Source organism: Anoplopoma fimbria, chromosome 17 (genome assembly GCF_027596085.1).
Source record: "Anoplopoma fimbria isolate UVic2021 breed Golden Eagle Sablefish chromosome 17, Afim_UVic_2022, whole genome shotgun sequence".
In the NCBI taxonomy this organism is placed as follows: Eukaryota; Metazoa; Chordata; class Actinopteri; order Perciformes; family Anoplopomatidae; genus Anoplopoma; species Anoplopoma fimbria.
Window position 1 is genome coordinate 4931966 of NC_072465.1, and position 18536 is coordinate 4950501.

At 43.0% G+C, this 18536-nt stretch overlaps 1 protein-coding gene across 2 annotated transcripts in view; it reads left to right on the top strand.

Moving 5' to 3' along the window:
• slc25a26 (solute carrier family 25 member 26) overlaps positions 1 to 18536 on the top strand; it is a 57743-nt gene that overhangs the window by 4459 nt on the left and 34748 nt on the right. For both annotated transcript variants that reach the window (XM_054616160.1, XM_054616161.1), the window contains exons 4-5: positions 5578 to 5682; positions 6000 to 6047. In XM_054616160.1, the coding sequence (XP_054472135.1) occupies positions 5578 to 5682; positions 6000 to 6047 (153 nt within the window). The remainder of the gene's footprint in view (positions 1 to 5577; positions 5683 to 5999; positions 6048 to 18536) is intronic.

Below are 18536 nucleotides of genomic sequence, written 5' to 3' on the forward strand. Positions count from 1 at the left end.
TTCATGCAGATACTGTAGGAGTGTAGCTTTTTACACTTTTTGTCTACGGCCCAGTCCAGATGAGTGCGAAAGGTGAGGCTGAGGTTGCGGCTTCCTTTAACCCCTTCCCTGCTGTTCTGGATTTGAGCACATCAAAGGCCCAAATCCTCGGAGCGGGGCAGAGCAGAGCAGGGGGGCGGTATCCATCTGCATTCTGGCAACTGGATACGTCTTGTTCAAAGAGAGTAATCTTCAGGCTTAGCCATGAAAGGCCTAACCCAGCGCTGCCCTGAGTGGTACGCAAGGCCCTAAACACCCGCACTATGATGCAATTGCCTCCTCAGTCATTGCTAATGATATTTTTTTGTATGAACAGTTATTGCACTGAGGTTCTATCATATGCCTGACTGAGGTTTGACCGGGTTGGCAACGATATACTTGTTATGTCTAGTTCTGAAAACAAGAACATTAATTAGTCGATTAAAAGAAAAGTAATCATAACAGGGTGTTCTGCATTTCTCTGTAATATATGATTATGAATGTAAAACCTTTTTTTTACTTCGGACAGAACAAACAATTTGAAAGCTCCCCATGGATTCTTGAAAACATTGTGGGAGCCATTATTATGAGCCATTGTGAGACAAATGATTCTTGAAAAAATAACAATTGATAGTTTCCAATTTTGTCTCAGTCCTTTGTTTTCCTCTATTGTATGTTTGTTTTTTACATACAATGTTATTTTGGCGTCATTTCTTTTTTTTTTATGTTTATTAGTTCTGTAGGTTTCTTTATGGTAGATCGTGAATCTCACATAATTTACATGATTCCAGTTCTGTAAAGGGCATTTTAAAACTGGCCACTCCACGCTGTTGATGTTGAGGGGAGATGTGACTCCCTCTGTAAAGTACCTGTGTGTCCTCTAGGTTTAAGCCACCATTATTCCTTTGAGTCCTTCTAATAATCTGAGAGAAGACTGCCATCTCACCTACTGCCTCTTTATCATCTACTTTGTGACTGTAAAGGTTGTGTTTTGTTATATTTAAGTGCAGAATGTAATTATATGAGAGCTTCATTTGGAAGTTTAAGTTCTCTTAGTTGGTTTTATTTAAACCACACGGGCATAAAGACACACAGGGTTTCTCTTCCCTTAATCCTATCTTTAATTGTTAAACACAAACGGCATTGTCAACATGAATGCAAAACTCAAAACAGATTTTCATTGGCATCATATTTCATCTTCCGCTCTGCATTAAATGTTCTGTTCTGCGAGTGTGAGACAGGGTCTCTTGTATTCATCGTGTTTCTCTGTTGCTCTTCCACCTGCGTGTCTCTCTCTTGCTGGGAGCAGCTAGGTGGGGGCAGGCTTTGACACACAGGAATTTAAAGAGGAAGATGCAACTTGTTCTTTGGTCCTTGTCTGCCCGTTCCACCTCTTCATCAGCCCAAGATCCTTTTCCACATGGGTCCATTTAGTTGTGTTAAACCAAGTGTTTCCACTCAGCAACAATCACAACAGGAGCTTTATGGTGCACATTTCTTTGCTAATCCTATCCCCAAGCCTCCATCCATCTATGATGTGCTCAACTTGGCACCAACTCACTAGATGTGGACTTCAGTTAAAGTCTGTTATGATCATTCCAGAGGGAGCTGTAGCTCAGCATTTATACTGCAATAAGTAGGAGAGGGGCATCGAAAGAAAGAAAAGAAAACACTTATACACACTTAAATCGAAGTAATATTTGTCATTAAAATAAAGTATTCCGTTTAACAGATGTCCACCCAGGGGAAGGAGGAATGGTTGAGCATATACAGTAAGAACAAGCCTCATGCGGATAAGCTCCATAGGTGAGAATTATAGTTTACAGGAATCATAATGTTTTCAGAAAGTTTAAAGTTCGAGACCTAAATAAGTTCCTTCATTAGAGTCAGGATCGCATGTGGTGGAAATATATACTTTTAACAATACAGATTTTAAGCAGGAATTTACTGCAGCTGTTTGATGGTGGTCTTCAAATGTCCTACCATGTTTTATGAGCGTACTTAACAGGACAGACAGAGACAGGGAGGACAGAGAGGAGGACACTCATAAGTCGCAGAGAGAAAGAACATGAGAGGGTCAAGACAATGAGAGAAATTTCCCCCCCACCCGTGCCAGAAACATCCCGGTGTTTGTGTGAGTGCGGCGTTGGGACGCTCCCATAAAGAATGTGTAAGCTGATGGCGTCTGTCAGGCTCTAGCAGGCTGTTATCCAGCCATTAGATCAGATTTATCTTCATTCCCATTCGCTCGACGTCTGCCCTGAAAGCTCATTTGTCAAGGCCAGGCGGCAGGTTTTTTTCGCATCTATAAACCCCCCCACCACCAACATCACCACCCCCACCACCAGCACACATCTGTAGGAGGATGTACTGGAAAATACAGTGTGACATGACAAGATGGGGGGGGGGACAGCGAGAAGGAGGGAGCAGGAGGGAGGAGTTTCGGGGGTAGAAACTGGCAGCCACTTAACTTGGCACTGAGAAATAATCCATGCATCGCCTCCGAGCAGCGCCACGCTCCGTGATTTATTGGCTGTTGTTTCAGAGTTGGAGACACTCAGTGTCCTCATCTCTTCCCTTTTTCCTCATGACCTTTTTTTCCCTCACATCTCGTCCTTCCTTCCTTTGTCAACCTGTATTTCAGTCTTTCTTGGTACTATGATGTGTTTCTAGGACTGGGCGTGGGATCAAAAATCCAGAAAAGTCACGGGAATTACGGGTTCATGTGATGGTTTATAAAGTGCTGTCTTTTCAAGGGCAGAGATGAAGATTTTACACAGGCTTTACTTTATTGTATTTGATATGACATTGGGTGGGAAGGCACTCTTTTTTTCCACCAAAGAATAGTGTAACAACTGATTTAACAGTGTTTTAAAGCAACGTAATATCAATATGAGCATTGTTAAAGTGAAGCTAAATTTAGGGACATTTTCTAAGCTGTTTCTATGTGTGACTGCTGCATTTCCTCTGTTTTGATGGTGAATGCCAAATATTTAGGGCACATAACAGTTGTTGCTGCCTGTTTTGCTTTTCTTACCTGCTGTCTCTTAATAGTAATCATTTTCCTGATTGCCTGACCACTGTCATGAGTGGTAAAATAGGGATGTAGCAAAGGACGGAGGGATGTAATGACTCAATCTGCCCATTGATTCACTGGAATCTCTGCTAATTTCCCATTCCTTACTGTGGTTTGCCCACGATCGAACACCTGCTTCTTACCTTGTTGTCTGGCGGCCAGTGTTGGAAATTGAAAACACGCTCCGTCATTTGGATTAACAACAGCAGGCCAAGGGAAACGGAAAGGCTCCAATCACAGGCAGTCAGCCCCCTAATTAACGCTGCTTGACGAATCCAACAGCTTGTAAATAAAGATGAATGGTTGCAGGAATTTAAAAGACTGCCGGTGGGTTTATAATAAGTTTACTAGCAGATGAAAGCATCGACAATGAAGGGCAAGCCAAGTAGGTGAAGAAACAGGCGTCTGTCATCCTGACAGCCCTCCACCTACAGCCCTCCACCTAAAGATGAGGTAACAATCCTTGACTTGTATTGAGGGAAACCTAATGTACCTGAATCTTTCTTTCTTTCTTCTTTTACTCTTTCTTTCAAAATGTGATGACAAACTACCTCTACATCTCAACACAGGATATATATTTATTATCCTTTTGAAGCCCCAGTCATATTTTATCATGCACCGCTCCGATTTCCCCCATTCTCTGCCGTTTCCAGAGCTCTAAAATGGCCTCAGAGGCGGCACTCTTTATCTTCTATCCACTCAACATCATTCTCCCCACCTCTAGGCGCGCAAATTACTCCCAAATAAACAATATCCCTAATTTATTTGGTATAATCTTTGGCTCATTCCGCCTTTCCTCTCTGCAGTGACAGGAGAGGAAACGCCATCTCATCTCCAGGCCCCCCATCCAATTACGTCAGTAATTACTTGTCATAGCCACTTTCTTTCCATTTAGCTGCCTTATTCTGGTCCTTTGGAGAATTGGTTTGGGGAAAACATGATGTACAATGTATTATAAATGGTAAGTTGACCAAAGGGAGGGCAAATGAGATCTGTGAGATGGATGCAGCTGGCTTAGTTATCGCAGTGGGGTGAGGCGGGTGGATGTTTGGCCACTTGGTGGTACTGTTGCACCACGGTGAGGATGCAGCTAGACTACGTTCCTGCTCACCTGGAATACCAATAAGAATTGGCTTGAATTCTTCAGGGGCACTCATTCAAGTCTTTTGTTTTCGCTCTTATGTACAGAAAATGAGGTTTATGTGCTCATTGTGCATTGAAAATAGGAAGAACTGACATTTGCCTGCAGCAGAAGTGATACTTTGAAGGTCAAGACAAAGTTGGGGAATGGAGCAAATGATGAACAATAGTCAACAGGATTTTTAGAGATACAGAGCTAGAGGTGTGCCTGTATGTCTGTAAAGTCTTCTAGAGCTCAGTCTGTGATTTCACTTGACTTCCAGGGCTGCTAACGTATCCCTTCTCCTTTTTGTGCTACACATATCTTCACGTTCTTGCTCATAAGGTGTCCTTGGCGTCTGGCAGAGGAGACGAGTGGCTGACAGACGTGAGCCCTCTAACAGCTGTCGGGGGGGGTAGCCTTCCGAGCAATAGAGCCTTTACCTCCAGGGCCCCACCGCATCTAAAACTTCTGAACGCTAAATCAGTATGGATAGCTGAATGGAGAAGGAGACAAAAACAGGAGAGGGGAGCATTTTTATCTTTTATTGCAGTGCCTACATCACTCTTTCTCTTTGCTCCGCTCCACACATCACGCCGCTGTGGCGAGGGTGGCACCGGCAGACTGGCATCTGTATGACCGAGGGGAGTCACAGCAAGGGGGCGGCTCACCAATCGCTCTAGTAGATTGCTTTGCCGTTAGCCGGTATTTCCGCTCCGATGCAGGATAAATGGGAAATCAAGTCACCAGGTGGGCAGCTGTGCCCGCCTGCCCGCCTTCCTGCCTGCCTGCCTGCCTGCCTTTAGGGCGACTGGGAGTTATGAAGCATAAATATTCATGTCTATCTTCACTAGCTGTTGGCAGTCCATATTTTTGTTGACATATGGCGGATGGGTTTGGAACTTGTAGCTGGGAGTGTGGTTACCGAGGTGTGCATGTGTGTCAGCCTGGATCTATCAGTGTGTTTGATGTTGTTTGGACGCAGATACACAGTCGGCCTGCTGACCTTTTTTACCTGTTGCTCAGGTGTCATGTCTGCGTGTGTACCTGTTTGTTAATTATCCCGATTGGACGCTCAATGAAGCACTCGTTAGCCTGCCAGCTCGATGTAATTGCTCTCCTCAGGCCGTACCACACCATGGCCGCCTGCCACGTATAGAAATACACAGGCTGGTAACGTGTTCAGCAACAGGGCACCTGGGGCAGTGGTGAGTGGGGGGGTAAGGAGAACACTCAGCTGACACACCTACCTGCAAATAAGCACATATGGACATCAAACGCCCTTTAGAAAGGAAATACAGTAATGTAGATTGAGACTGTACGTAAGGTTACACTGATTACCCATCCTCTCTACGTCCTGTAGGTGGCGTGTCTGATCCGGGTGCCCACAGAGGTGGTCAAACAGAGGACCCAGGCTTCACCCTCATCCACCACCTACCGCATGCTGCTGACTACACTCAAAGAAGAGGTACACAGCACTCAGAGGAACTTTGTTAGATGATAAACCTGGTTTATTACAACTTTAATCTTTTTTTTTTTTTCTAGTTTTGGATATCACTGCTATCAGTAATGATTGGTGGATTTTTTTTAACCATAATGTCATTTCACTGATTTATTTGAAAATCTTTTCGTACGGTCGTTCTTGTGAAATATTGTTCTTGGCACCATGTAAAATAAATAAAGTAAATCTTCATAATTTCTCTAAGGAAAACATTTATTTATTGAGTCAGAGTGTTTGTCTGTGATTGTAATAAAAGTGTGTTCTGTTCTGTTATCTCTGATCAGGGTGTCCGAGGCTTGTACAGAGGATACGGGAGTACGGTTCTCAGAGAGGTAGGATTACTTCAAATGGTTTTTTTTCTCTCTTACCTATTCATTCCTTTTATCTCAGTTTGTCTGAGTTCCCACCACAAGTGATAGTGCTCTCAACCAATAGGATCACATACTTGTTATGGTAGTCTTGGTAAAGTTTAGTTTTAGTCAATTGCGAAGGACATCCTACAGCTTCTACATCCATTTTAAGAGTTTATTCTAAAGACAATTACCAGACTCCTTGAAGGCCGTGAAGTGAATTCTTTTTGATAGGCTGAACAAATATTGAGGCTTTCCACTCCTCTGACTGAAGACGTTTTAATTTCTCCCGAGCTTTATTGAGGTTGGAAATATTGATTCAACTGGTTTTTTTTTTTCCATCCCATTCAATTACTTATGCAAGTGGCCCAGCCTCCTATTAGAAGTACATCTGATTAATTAATGCAATTAGTTGCAATGCAAAACAAAACATGGATAAATGAGCATTGGGCTTCACCCCTGATGGCCGCTCACCCTTTTTGTAAATGAAAAAGCCGCTCCAGTTCTTTGATTCATGATCTTCTGTTTAATTGCACCTGCAGTGCATGATAACACAAAATAATTGTTGCAAAAAGCTGTTTAGATCTCTCACTCGCCTCGCCCCGCCTGATAAGTTTCAATAGAAGTGGAAAAGAAAATGAGAAAGGTGGGCAGAGATGGAGAAAGAAGTATATGAAGGTGACACTTGTCTTTCCATCCCCCTTTTTTTGGGGGAGGCGGGTGAGGGTGTAATCTAGTCCCCTCCGCTGTGCTAGCCTGTACTTATTTTCTGCCTCACTAAACTGATGTTATTCACGCAAATTCCATCTGGACAGCCGGGGGGGAAAAAAGGACAACAAGACACTGTGATTTCTCCGAGGGGCTCTGAATAAATGAATACATTTGGAGGCTGGCGCACGGCCTGTGTGCATACTAACACTGGCAGATGAAACGCACCGGTGGCGGCAGGGATTTTTGCGGGCACGGGAACGGCAAGGGATGCTCCGCAGTGATTGGCTTTGACGTGTGTCAGGAAGGTAATTCATTTTCTCTCGGCCTCGTTCACTATCCGCCCTATCTCCCTCCGTCGGACAAGCGACCCTGTCAAGATAAGTTTGTTTATGTGGTACGGCGTTGTTTCTCCGCCCCTCCCTCACTGGCCCACTAATTGGGGTCCTCTCTGTGCTATATATTCATTAGGGTTCAGAAGGCATTTCTGATGGGCATGATATCACATTAGTGCAGGATGTGTGAGGATCGAACACGGCCGGGGGCGGTTGGGGGGAGGAGCTGGTCTGGGTTTGGGAAGGTTGGGTGGAGGTGTGACTGATTTGGTGATCCGGTTCACATTGTAGCAACAAACCCACGAACCCAGATCATCAAGAACAACTTTCAAACTGTTATGGTGGATTTTACACAACACACTCCCAACAATGCCCAAAGTTTTATTGAGACACCATATCTGAACTTTTGACTAATAGACATTTAATTCTTTTTTTTACTTTTGCACCACATTAATCTCTACTGTGTTCTACCCTCTCCTTAAAATAAACTGTCAAGTTGTCCGCTGAATCGGCACCTTTTGGGTTCCAGCTGAATAGAGCATGAAATCAGTTCGATTCAGATTGTGGTGAATACAATTGTGCTGTGAAAAATGACTTTATTCAATTTTCACAAAGTGCTGGCTTATTAATGAACATCAGCAAGACTTTGTTCAGTATTTCAAGTAGAGTACACTTCTTTTAAGTCCCAGATTTATGATGTTCATCTATTCATCAATTGTTAAATTGTATTAATTTAATGAAAATATAATTAAACCAGATACTATTTATATTTAATCATCAGGAGATGCCTGCCTGTTTTGACAGTATCCACTATTTCTCCAACAGACACCCCAAGCTTCTCCTGTTGAATAGTACCACCTTCCACCACTAGATGGCATGCTAAGATTATCACTGTCTTAGATGTTTGCGTCTGACTTTCTCTCATTTCACTCCAACCCCATCTCCCCATGTACCCCCACCTTCTTTTTTTCTCCCTGTCGTTCGGCTCCCCCATCACACCAATCCAGCTTTATGGCATTTATGTGCAGCAGTCACTGCACTGAAAATGATGGCCTTTTTTTTTTTTTTTTTTTAATGGCGAGCCCTGTATTTTTCTGATCTAAAGCGCTGTGAGGTGATCTCGGATTTGATCTAAACTGGTCCGATTTGAGTTTGAGTAATGAGCCTGAGATGGGTTATTAGATAGTAATTTAGGGTTGTGGTGGGATAGGTGTAAGTGGAGCTGATAGTGTCTGACACAGTCGACTTAAGAGCCTGGAACATGGTCTGATTGAGCGCAGCATACGGCTACGCTACATGTATCTCTCATACTTATGTCCTTTCACCTACTCACTCTGAAAGCCACTTAATTTAAATCCATTTTCACATATTTAAGTGGTTAGGCACTCAGACAAGGAAGGTAATAAACTCTCATTTAGCTTGCTAAATGAGAGTTTGTTAATGAAAAATGTGTCCCTGGTCTTCCTTTTACCGGTGTTATGTATATTTTTCCTTAGCCAGCCTCTGAATCAGCCGTAACGTTCCTCCACCCCAACAGTTGGGACCTGGCAACCCGAGGTATAAGATCTGGCGGTAGGGCTTATGAAACACCTCTCCATCCAGGTTCCTCCCCACCACATCTATGCTTCCTCTCTATCCTTCTCCTCTTCAATCCCCGGCTGATCCCTCCTCTGCTTCCTCCATCAGGGGGTTTAGCTGTAAGAAAGACTTGCTGAATTGGATTTTAACTGCTACCAACAGGCCAAATTACATGACTCCAACTTTGGGATTTCGGCAGTTATGTCCTGTTTTACAAATGTTTTTAAGGTTTGTAACTATCAGTCTCAAAGCACTTCGGAGGCTGACTTTGAGCTGCAGCGGGGTGAGAAATAAAAAGACCAACATAAAGTGTCAAAGTAAGGCCTTTGGCCGCTACAATCCTCCAGACCAGCTTAAGTGCTTCTTGTCAGATTTATAACTCTTAATTGATCTATGGATTGTTTTTCTTGGTTGAAAAAGGCCATTAAAACTTCTCATAGCCCAAGTTGACGGATGCAAACTGCTTCTATTACCAGACCATGAGTCCAAAATCCAAAGATCTAGTTGTGTAATATCATGGAACACCAAGAGAACCTGCAAATATCACTACCGAGTATCCCGTTTGAGCAGTTGAGCAGCAGTTTGCAGGCCGAGCCGACCCTTGTTAGAAGAGAGTGATGTCTTTCTTAAGGACATCACTCTTCTCTATCTCTTTACCACACATGTCACACCAGGGAGTGAAGGTTTACTCCCACTCCCATGCTGGATGACTGGCTGCACCTGTCATTCACATTTGTGTAGTTGTGTAAATGCAATTGTTTCTGCACTTTCTTGTTTGCCTCATCATACATCCATGTTGGCCCACGCACCTATTTTACATCCCCCTCACACATCCAGTCCCCCTGGAGTGGACATTTGCTAGATGGCTCCTGCTGCAAATCTCTCTAAAGCACAGGAACCTTCCTAAGAACACGTGTTGAGAACTCAGTTGTTGCGTTGTGTACATTGAGTTATGATTGAGTTATGATGAGTCCGTACAGAGCAGCAAAGTGGAAATTGTTTGCTTCCTCTGCTGGGATGCTGAGATTGAAACCGTATCCACAGTCATGCAGCATAGAGCTGACCCCTGCATGGCCCTTCTTTTGGAAAGGAGCCACTCTTCACTGTCTGTGACGCAGGTTCAAAAGGGAGAGGTGAGGGGAATCACTCTCATATCCTGTCTGTGTGCGCACTGATCCACAGACGCTCGTGTTTATAAACCCTCATATGAGAAAGACCGAAGCACGGGAGAGGCAGAGCAGACAGAGGCAAGAGAGACAGGGCAGAGGAACCAAAACATGTTTATTTTCCTTTACATATGTAAAGGCAGGATTTGTGGGACAGGTGTGAAGGAGCGGAGGCTTCCTCCTGCTTTGTGTTTAGTGTTGGACCTCGTTAGAGCAGCTGCCATTAGTCTCTTAGAGCCAGACAGCAAACCAACTCTTCTAAATGGTGTCAACACTTTAAAAGGCTTAACAGAGCTGGATTAAATGAAATGGAAAATGTCACAAGATCACACAGTTAAAAAAGAGGAACCAAACCAAGGAAAATATTAAATAATCAGTTGAAAATAAAATATAATGCCTACCAGGAAGATGACTGTGCTTTCTTGTTTCATTTTGGAACGATTTGAAAGGCCATTTTCAATTTATTGCTGTGTGCAATTACTCAGTTATAGGATAAGATTTGTATTAGAATAGCTGCCAATGAAATGGAGTTTGGCTCTATTGGTTTTAAAAAAACAGAGGTGAATGTTTTAAGGAATGCCAGCTACTGGTGCTGCCTTATCTGTTTACACTGTGATCAATGAGTAGCTCAAGAGTCCTGAGAAAACCTGTTGACCTCAATGGATCTGACCCTTGACACGACTTGACCCATAGATGGTTGTTTGACTGCTTCTGTGATAAGGAGAAACAACTGAAGAGGGTAGGCCACCTTGGTGTTCTCTCTAGTGAAGGACACCCATACTGGCATTGAATTAGCAGACTGCATATACATACATACTCGTCAACTTAAAAACTTTGGTAGAACTGTTTAGAATTCCTTCACAGGAACTCAAAGGCACTGCTATAATAGAGGGGCCTCCACCTGATGTGTCTATTCACATTGTGAGTTTTAGCAGTACTCACTGCTCTGATGGATCACTATCTGTCTACCTGCTTGAGCTATGGAAATATCAGTCTTGAACACTGCCCCCGCTCCAGTTGTTTGCAGGTCGAGCCGACCCTTGTTAGAAGAGTGATGGCCCTCTCAAGCCGCAGAGAACGATTCCTCTTCGTCACTTGATGATCACTTTACCACGCACGCCGCACCAGGGAGTGATGGTTTACTCCCACCGCCACGCTGGATGACGGATGGATAGGCTTCTGTTAACAGTCACTGGCTGCACCTGTCATTTACATTAGCATAGTTGTGTGAATACAATTGTATATCTTCGCTTTCTTCCATGCGTCATCATACATCTGTGTAGTCCAGTCACCCTGGGGTGAACATTGGCATGGTGGCTTATTTGCTGCAAATCTAACTAATCCTCAGGAACCTTCCTCTGGTCAACACCTGGTTTATTCATGAATTCGAGGAGTTAGCTGCAATGCTGTCAGGCTTGCTACTCAGCACATATTTGGCTGGGGAGACAGTGCAGGGCTTTCTGTGGTTCTACTTGAGGATGATGCATTGGAAGTCTGTGCCACTGAGAGCCACGGATCACACACTTACTTTAAGTACATTTGTCCCAATTCAGCTCTTCATTCAACTAAAAAATCCATCATTGTGACTGCAGTTTGTAATGCAGAGAAACCTAGTGCATTTCTGTGTGGAGAGTTATCACCTAATGCCTACTTCCAGGCATTTATTTCAGGAAAAAAAGACATTTGTTTTTTGACAGCTATATATTTTTTTTAATGACTGTGTGAGTGCTGTGACCACGGTGGCCATGTTAGTCTTTATCTCTGGTGTCTCGGGGCTATGTTTGCTTCCCACAACTTAACGCATGTTTGTCTCAATCCGAGCAGAAAACCTTTTGGTGCTGCACATGTGTTTCTAATAACACACAGCCCCGACGGCCTGGCAAGGGACTGAGTGTGTGGGGGGGTGAGGGGTGGGAGAGTATGTAGGGGAGGCGCGGTAATAGGTCTGGAGCGGCGAGGGAAAAGGGACTGCAGCGGTTTGGATGTCATATGGAAGGAAATATGTGTCAATGCTCCTGTACGTTGGAATCTGGTGCCAGTACACAAGATTGAATGTGAAGCATTATTCCCCTGACGGCAATTCTTGCAATGTAGATTTTTGTTTGAATTGGACACCTGTTCCACTTTCGTTTCACAGGCATTAAAGTGACATAATACCCTAACTGCCTAAACACTGTAATCCCATCTCAGTCAGACGGCCTGACTGTAAGAAGCCTTCCAAATGAGTTACACTTTCAATCAGATCCACTCTAAATACCAGTAACGTCTTATTTTCACTTCATGCTGTAGTGACAGTAGATAGTGAGAGTTAAGGGAGTGGAAGGAGGATAAATCAGTGCAGTGCAATAGCGAGACATGGGGAAGCACTCAGTAATTACAACACCACTTCTCTTTCATGAGAAGCAACAGTGCACATCCTTCTCCCTCTCCCTTTCTCCCCCCCTTTTCCAAAAACAGGCAGTCTCATCATTGAATTCAATTTAAAAATTCAATTCAATTCAATTCAATTCAGTTTATTTTGTATAGCCCAGAATCACAAATTACAAATTTGCCTCAGAGGGCTTTACAATCTGTGCACATGCGACATCCTCTGTCCTTCCCTCACATCGGCACAGGAAAAACTCCCCTAAAAAAACCCCTTTAACAGGGAGAAAAAAGGAAGAAACCTCTGGGAGAACGACAGAGGAGGGATCCTTCTCCCAGGATGGACAGAATGCAATAGATGTCATGTGTACAGAATGAACAGCATAACAGAGATACAACACATTCAATGTATATGACATAAATGATTCATATAATAAGACTACTTATAATAACAGCAGCAATTATTACAGTAGAATTATAATTATGAAAATAGGGATAGTAATGTGATTAATAATAATAATGGAAGTGTGTCAGTCGGCTCACAGCAGGAGGCACGACTACGGTCCAGGTACCACAACGATTCATGGAAACCTGCAGAGCGAGAAAGCAAAAAGGGCTTCAGGGTGGAAGTAAAGCTAAAATGCTTAATGGTACAGGTAATAGTAATAGTAATGTGACTAGTAATAATAATGGTGGTAGCAGTCGGTGTCAGCAGGGCTGTAGCAGGATGCACGACCAAAATGTGACCCCTTGTGAATTCAATTGACTTTTGGAATGTAAATGTTAATACATTACAGACAATGATTTGCCTTTTTAAATCACAATATGATTTGCAGGATTGTTTTGTCGTTTGCAAGTTTTTTTGTTGCAAAAGTGCCCCCTTTTCCCCAGACAGTCACATGAGGCTCTCCAGAAGCAGCACCCCCCCCACACCCCCACACCCCCACCCCCCCGCCACGCCTGCCCCCTATTCCCTCAGTCACAACCATCATCGTGCTAGCGGCAGCGCTTACGACCCAAACGCATCTGGAACAAACCTCCCGAATGTCAAGGGTTGTGCTGTGATGTCACTGCTTAACGTCTAATGGAAAAAAGGAAATATAAAGTGTCCCTCGCACCACGAGCATTCGCCTCACTAGACCCCGACAGAGGTTAGGAGTTCAAACCAATTCATAATTCAACACTCATCTACATTTACGGCAGTCCAGGCTGGAACTGCTGTTTATGTGAGCCAAGAGGATTACATGGTTTAATGTTCGTGCTTGATATACCACAATAGTAATTCAAACCATGCCAGATTAATGAAAGAATTCACATTTTTTTGTGTGGTGCCGACAACAAGATGGTCTGCAACCAATTCTTCTTGTAAAAACCATAGTTAAGTTAACTTCTTCTCTCAAGCACATCTAGTGGCTGGCCTCGAGGACTGGTAACAATCAGTCGGCCCACCACTTTGGTCCAGATGGAAATATTTCAACAACTATCGACCGGCATAAAATATGCACAGACATTCATGTTCCCCATAGGATGAACTCAACTGGCTTTGGCTATCTTCTGACTTTCCATCTAGCATCACCATGAGGTTGACAGGTTTGATTTTGAGGTAAATAACGCTTTGCTTCAGATATTAAAGGTCCCCAGAGGATGAATTTTACTTCAATCGAGAGCTACATTGGCTTAAGAAACAAAGAAAGGAGTAGTTATATCAACCAATAATAACTGTATGTTGGCTAACGCATCTATTGTGTCAACTAAAAATGATGTCAAGGAGACAAGCCATAAAACCGCAAACAAGAAGGCAGTGTGAAATAATGAAGTGGAAATGAATGACATAACCATTCGATCTGAATTTCACGCTAGCGTAGCACCTCATTTTTTATTTTTTATTTAAGGAGCCTAAAGATTGAATATTGGTGCAAGGGCTGTGTTACTTCCTAATGAAAAACATCATTGACTCGATGACAAGCTGGATAACATAGGGCATTTTAGATGTCTTACCCATAAAGGGCTAGTTTTTTTATATTCATCAATAATAGTGCAGCTCAGTATTGTGTTGTGCAGCCTTTTGTCGAGGCCTGCGACAGATTGATCAGGTCCAAGCATGGTTTTGTTTGGCTTTCTCTTCTATCTGTGTGTGTGTTTTCAAAGTGACTGCGTCACTGCCAGTATGCACTTCTCTCAGTATGGAGAATCCGTTATTTCCAGCTGTGCTGCTGCTGTTCTTATCTGATCCCCAGCTGATAAGAGCTGTTTCTGTCAGTGAGAAACATTTCAGTTGGCTACAGGCAGCGATTGGTTGGCCTTGAAGGACTCTGGTCTGTGTTTTATTGCTGTGGGCATTGCTCCCAGAAAGCATAGTGAGTGTGTGTGTGTGGATCTTCATCTCTGCCATATGTTTTCATACGGGCATGTTTGTGTGCCATGCTGGAGATATCAAAGCGAGCAGCGTTATTCTGGACCTTCCTGCCTGCTTCACTCTATTTTACGCTCTTTCCTTTAAAGGAAAAGTCTCACGTCATTACCAAGGACTATTAAACAGTGTTAATGTTAACTGTATTTATGGACACAAATACTTTCAAATATACCGCTGGAAAAATATATACAATGCTTTCTGTTTTTGGCCGAGTTATGGCTGCTTTTAACCGTTCATAAAAGTCCCAGTATTCATTGCAAAGGCTGCACTGGCACGAGAGTGCCCATTTCCAGTAAACCACTATAAGCATGCAAATGTTTTGCCTGACAAAACAAGCACAATTTTGCATGTACTGGGAAAATACAGGACAACTGTACTATATTGACATTTTTGTGTGAGTGGGTAGGGCTAGACCAACTGACATTAGCAGCCCATCTATGCTCACATGTTAGCAGCTACTATACACGCTCAAGGAATAATATTCTGTTTACATTGTTGGCTGTATACAAACATGATTGGTTACACTATCACTCACTAAAAAGTCAAGTGCTTTTTGTTTCGGTTCATACTGGTCTTCTCTTACGTTCTTTATCTTGTAAAAAGCCTGTGGCAAAGTTATCTACACCAGAATAGATTGGGTATGTTGATCAGAGCTGCCTGTAGCTGCTGGATCTGTCACTTTAAATTTTCAATTATTTTGAAAGGTTTTTCGTTCATATAAATAACCGTGTTTCTCCAGTCGTTCCTTTCAGTTTGTCTTAAAGGGCGTGTCAGCCTTGTACACAATCAGAAGTCGGTCTGAAGCAGCTTTCACAACTCAATCTGATAATTCATTTTCGAAAAATGAACCTCATTAAATGCTGTTGGCTAGTATTGTCCTTAATGCGTTCTCTAAAATCTGTCTAAATGGATGGATTTGTACGCACAATTGAAAAGACGATGCCACACCCATTTTGGGGAGCAGCTTAAACAAAATATTTTTTTTTCAAGATGTACCTTATGGTACATATTGGAGCTGTAATAGTATGATCTTATCACGGTATATGTTAAATGTTATTAAACTATATTGTTAATTATTATTTTCAAAAATGTGTTTCCCTTTAAACTCTAGCCTTGTTCAATTTAAGATTAAAAACATATGCTGCTCAGTAGCCTCTACCCTTCTCAACCAGCTGTGTAGCTAAGCTAACGCTGCACCCTTCAACCTCTCCCATGCTCAGCACCAGCACATTTTCTCTCAGTCCTTTCTCCCACGTCTCACTCCTAAGCCTCAGCCAGATCCTCAGGCAGCCATCCATCTCTTCCTGTCAGCAGCTAATTGGCCGACCCTTAGGGCGTCCTGTGTCACACCACACCACCATTCATTGGTAGTGTGCACTCTGCCACTGATGTCATCGGTCAGTGGCTGTGATGGATCCAAACTGCCACGTTTTTAACCCAATGAAGTGTTTCATTGGGTAAATAGCATTTTTTTTTTAATGACCGATAAATTATATATTAAACACAGAATCTTTCCAATATGGTTAACCACAAACCGTAAGGAAGTTTTTTGTATTAATTCCCACTAATCATGTTTAGCATTTAACATTTTACATCCCATGAGAATGTCCCTGCTTCACATCAGTGTTGCATTACTAGCATACTTTACTTCACATCCTCTCATTAAAGGCTGTGGAGAAAAAGAAGCATCAGGTGTCTGTTTGATGAGGACGCTTGTGCTTCTTTCCCTGTCTTGGCTTTGCCTGTTCTGCTGTGTCAGGCATCCATTTTGCAGCAACAAGCTGCACACAGGTGGGAGGAAGAAAAAGAATCACTCGCACAACATAAACATAAAGAGTTTCTGGGAAGCATTTCTGTCATGTCGATGGAATTGCTCTCTTGAATCTTTGCCAGCCCACTGTTTCCCCACCAACACCACCTCTCCTCCCTCTTTTTCCTCCACCCCCTCCTCAGAACAAGTCTTGATTTGTCGGGAATATTAGCGCCCTGTGCCGACATTCGCCGGGCTGCCACGGCAGCTTATGGGAACCGGGGTGGGCCAGGTGCAATTTGATTTGCTCACGGGAGAGATGTGCCGCTGCTCAGACCTCTCCATAGTTTGGCTTGTTCAAACATACACACACACACACACACACACTCTCTCCGCGCTGCCCTTGGCATTCAAAACTGTCAGATGGAATTCTTCAGCAAGTGCACTCACTGCCGTTCTCGTTTTTACAGCGCCGGGGAGCTGCAAAGGTTGGGATGAGTGATTGCTAGTCGCTTGAGGCAGAACACTCCTCCATAGTTACACAGTATAGGGCCTTAAAGGGACACACGTGTGCTTGTGCTGTGGGATACTCACAACAGCATGGCCAACACTCTCTAATCTGTGACAAATTTGGGTTTTGAGGAACTGCACCGAGCACAGGGGGAGTTATGCTTTGTGTGTGTTGTAGGTTTAGGTTTAGATAGCCATCTGATTTGTGTGAAGTGTGCCTCAGGGGAGTTTAAAGACAGGTGTGTGTGTGTGTGTGTGTGTGTGTGTGTGTGTGTGTGTGTGTGTGTGTGTGTGTGTGTGTGTGTGTGTGTGTGTGTGTGTGTGTGTGTGTGTGTGTGTGTGTGTGTGTGTGTGTGTGTGTGTGTGTGTGTGTGGGCCTGCTTTCTGTTATAGGGAGAGCAGGCCTTGACTTCCACTAACCAGCACTATACAACCACCAAGAGAGAAGTAATCTAACTCTCTCTCTCTCTCTCTCTCTCTCTCTCTGGCACTCTCAGTTTACCCCCTTTTCCCCCTCCCTTCTCACCCTCTCTCTCCCTCAGGCCTCTCTTATGAAGTGAGAGGCCAAACACAGGCCCGGAGTGCCGGATCAGGCTCCCTCTATCGATTGACTTTATTTATGTGTTTGTTTATTTATTTAAAAGGCCCTGAACCCCTCTGTCCCAGGTGTACTTAGGTGCCACACACACACACACACACACACACACACACACACACACACACACACACACACACACACACACACACACACACACACACACACACACACACACACACACACACACACACACTCTCTCTCTCTCTCTCTGTGTCCCTCTTACTGGACTGTACACATACAAATTCCCCCCTGTACTCCTATGTTTAGCTAAGGTTTTTGCAGCGTCACTGCCGGGTGTAACGTGTTCCGTCACTGTAACTAGGTGTGACATTAGCTCATATGTGCACGCACGACTTGTGTCCAGTGTTTAGAAACATAACATAGAGATGCCCATGATTGGGAAATAATTAACAGCCCATATGTGGTTAAAGTTGGAAAATTCCAAAGGTTAAAGCAGCCTAATTCACAGGTAATTCACATATCTGTTGTTTGTTGGTAATACAGCTGGATGATAGTCCAATATTATCATTTATTGACTCAACGACGTTAAGCTAATATCAAAATATTGTTTGTCCAAATTCTGGGCGGGTGGGGACAAAACTTTATTGATCGAAATAAAATTTCCATTTTCCATGACAAACATATAAATGGAAGGTACAAACAAACATATAAACAGTAATTGAATTAAGTAAAAACAGTAAAGGAGAGATAACAAATACGACTCCACTTAAAATTACAATGCAATTATAACACAATTGTTTGTATAATCTTTGCTTTAGTGGTATTTTAGAGTTTATATTATATGTTAGGTCTTTTTTTAATATGCCTTACATTGATATATGTCAATATTAAAATTATTTTATATATATATATATATTAATAATAATATATTTTATTTATACAATAATAACGAACTGGTACTCAAAAACAGTCCATCTGGAGTTTTTGGGAAATAATTGCTGCCCCCACTAACCATTGACTCAGAGCTCAGGGTATTGCAACATGCATCCTTATTACATATCTGTCATAATTCATTAGAATAGCACTAT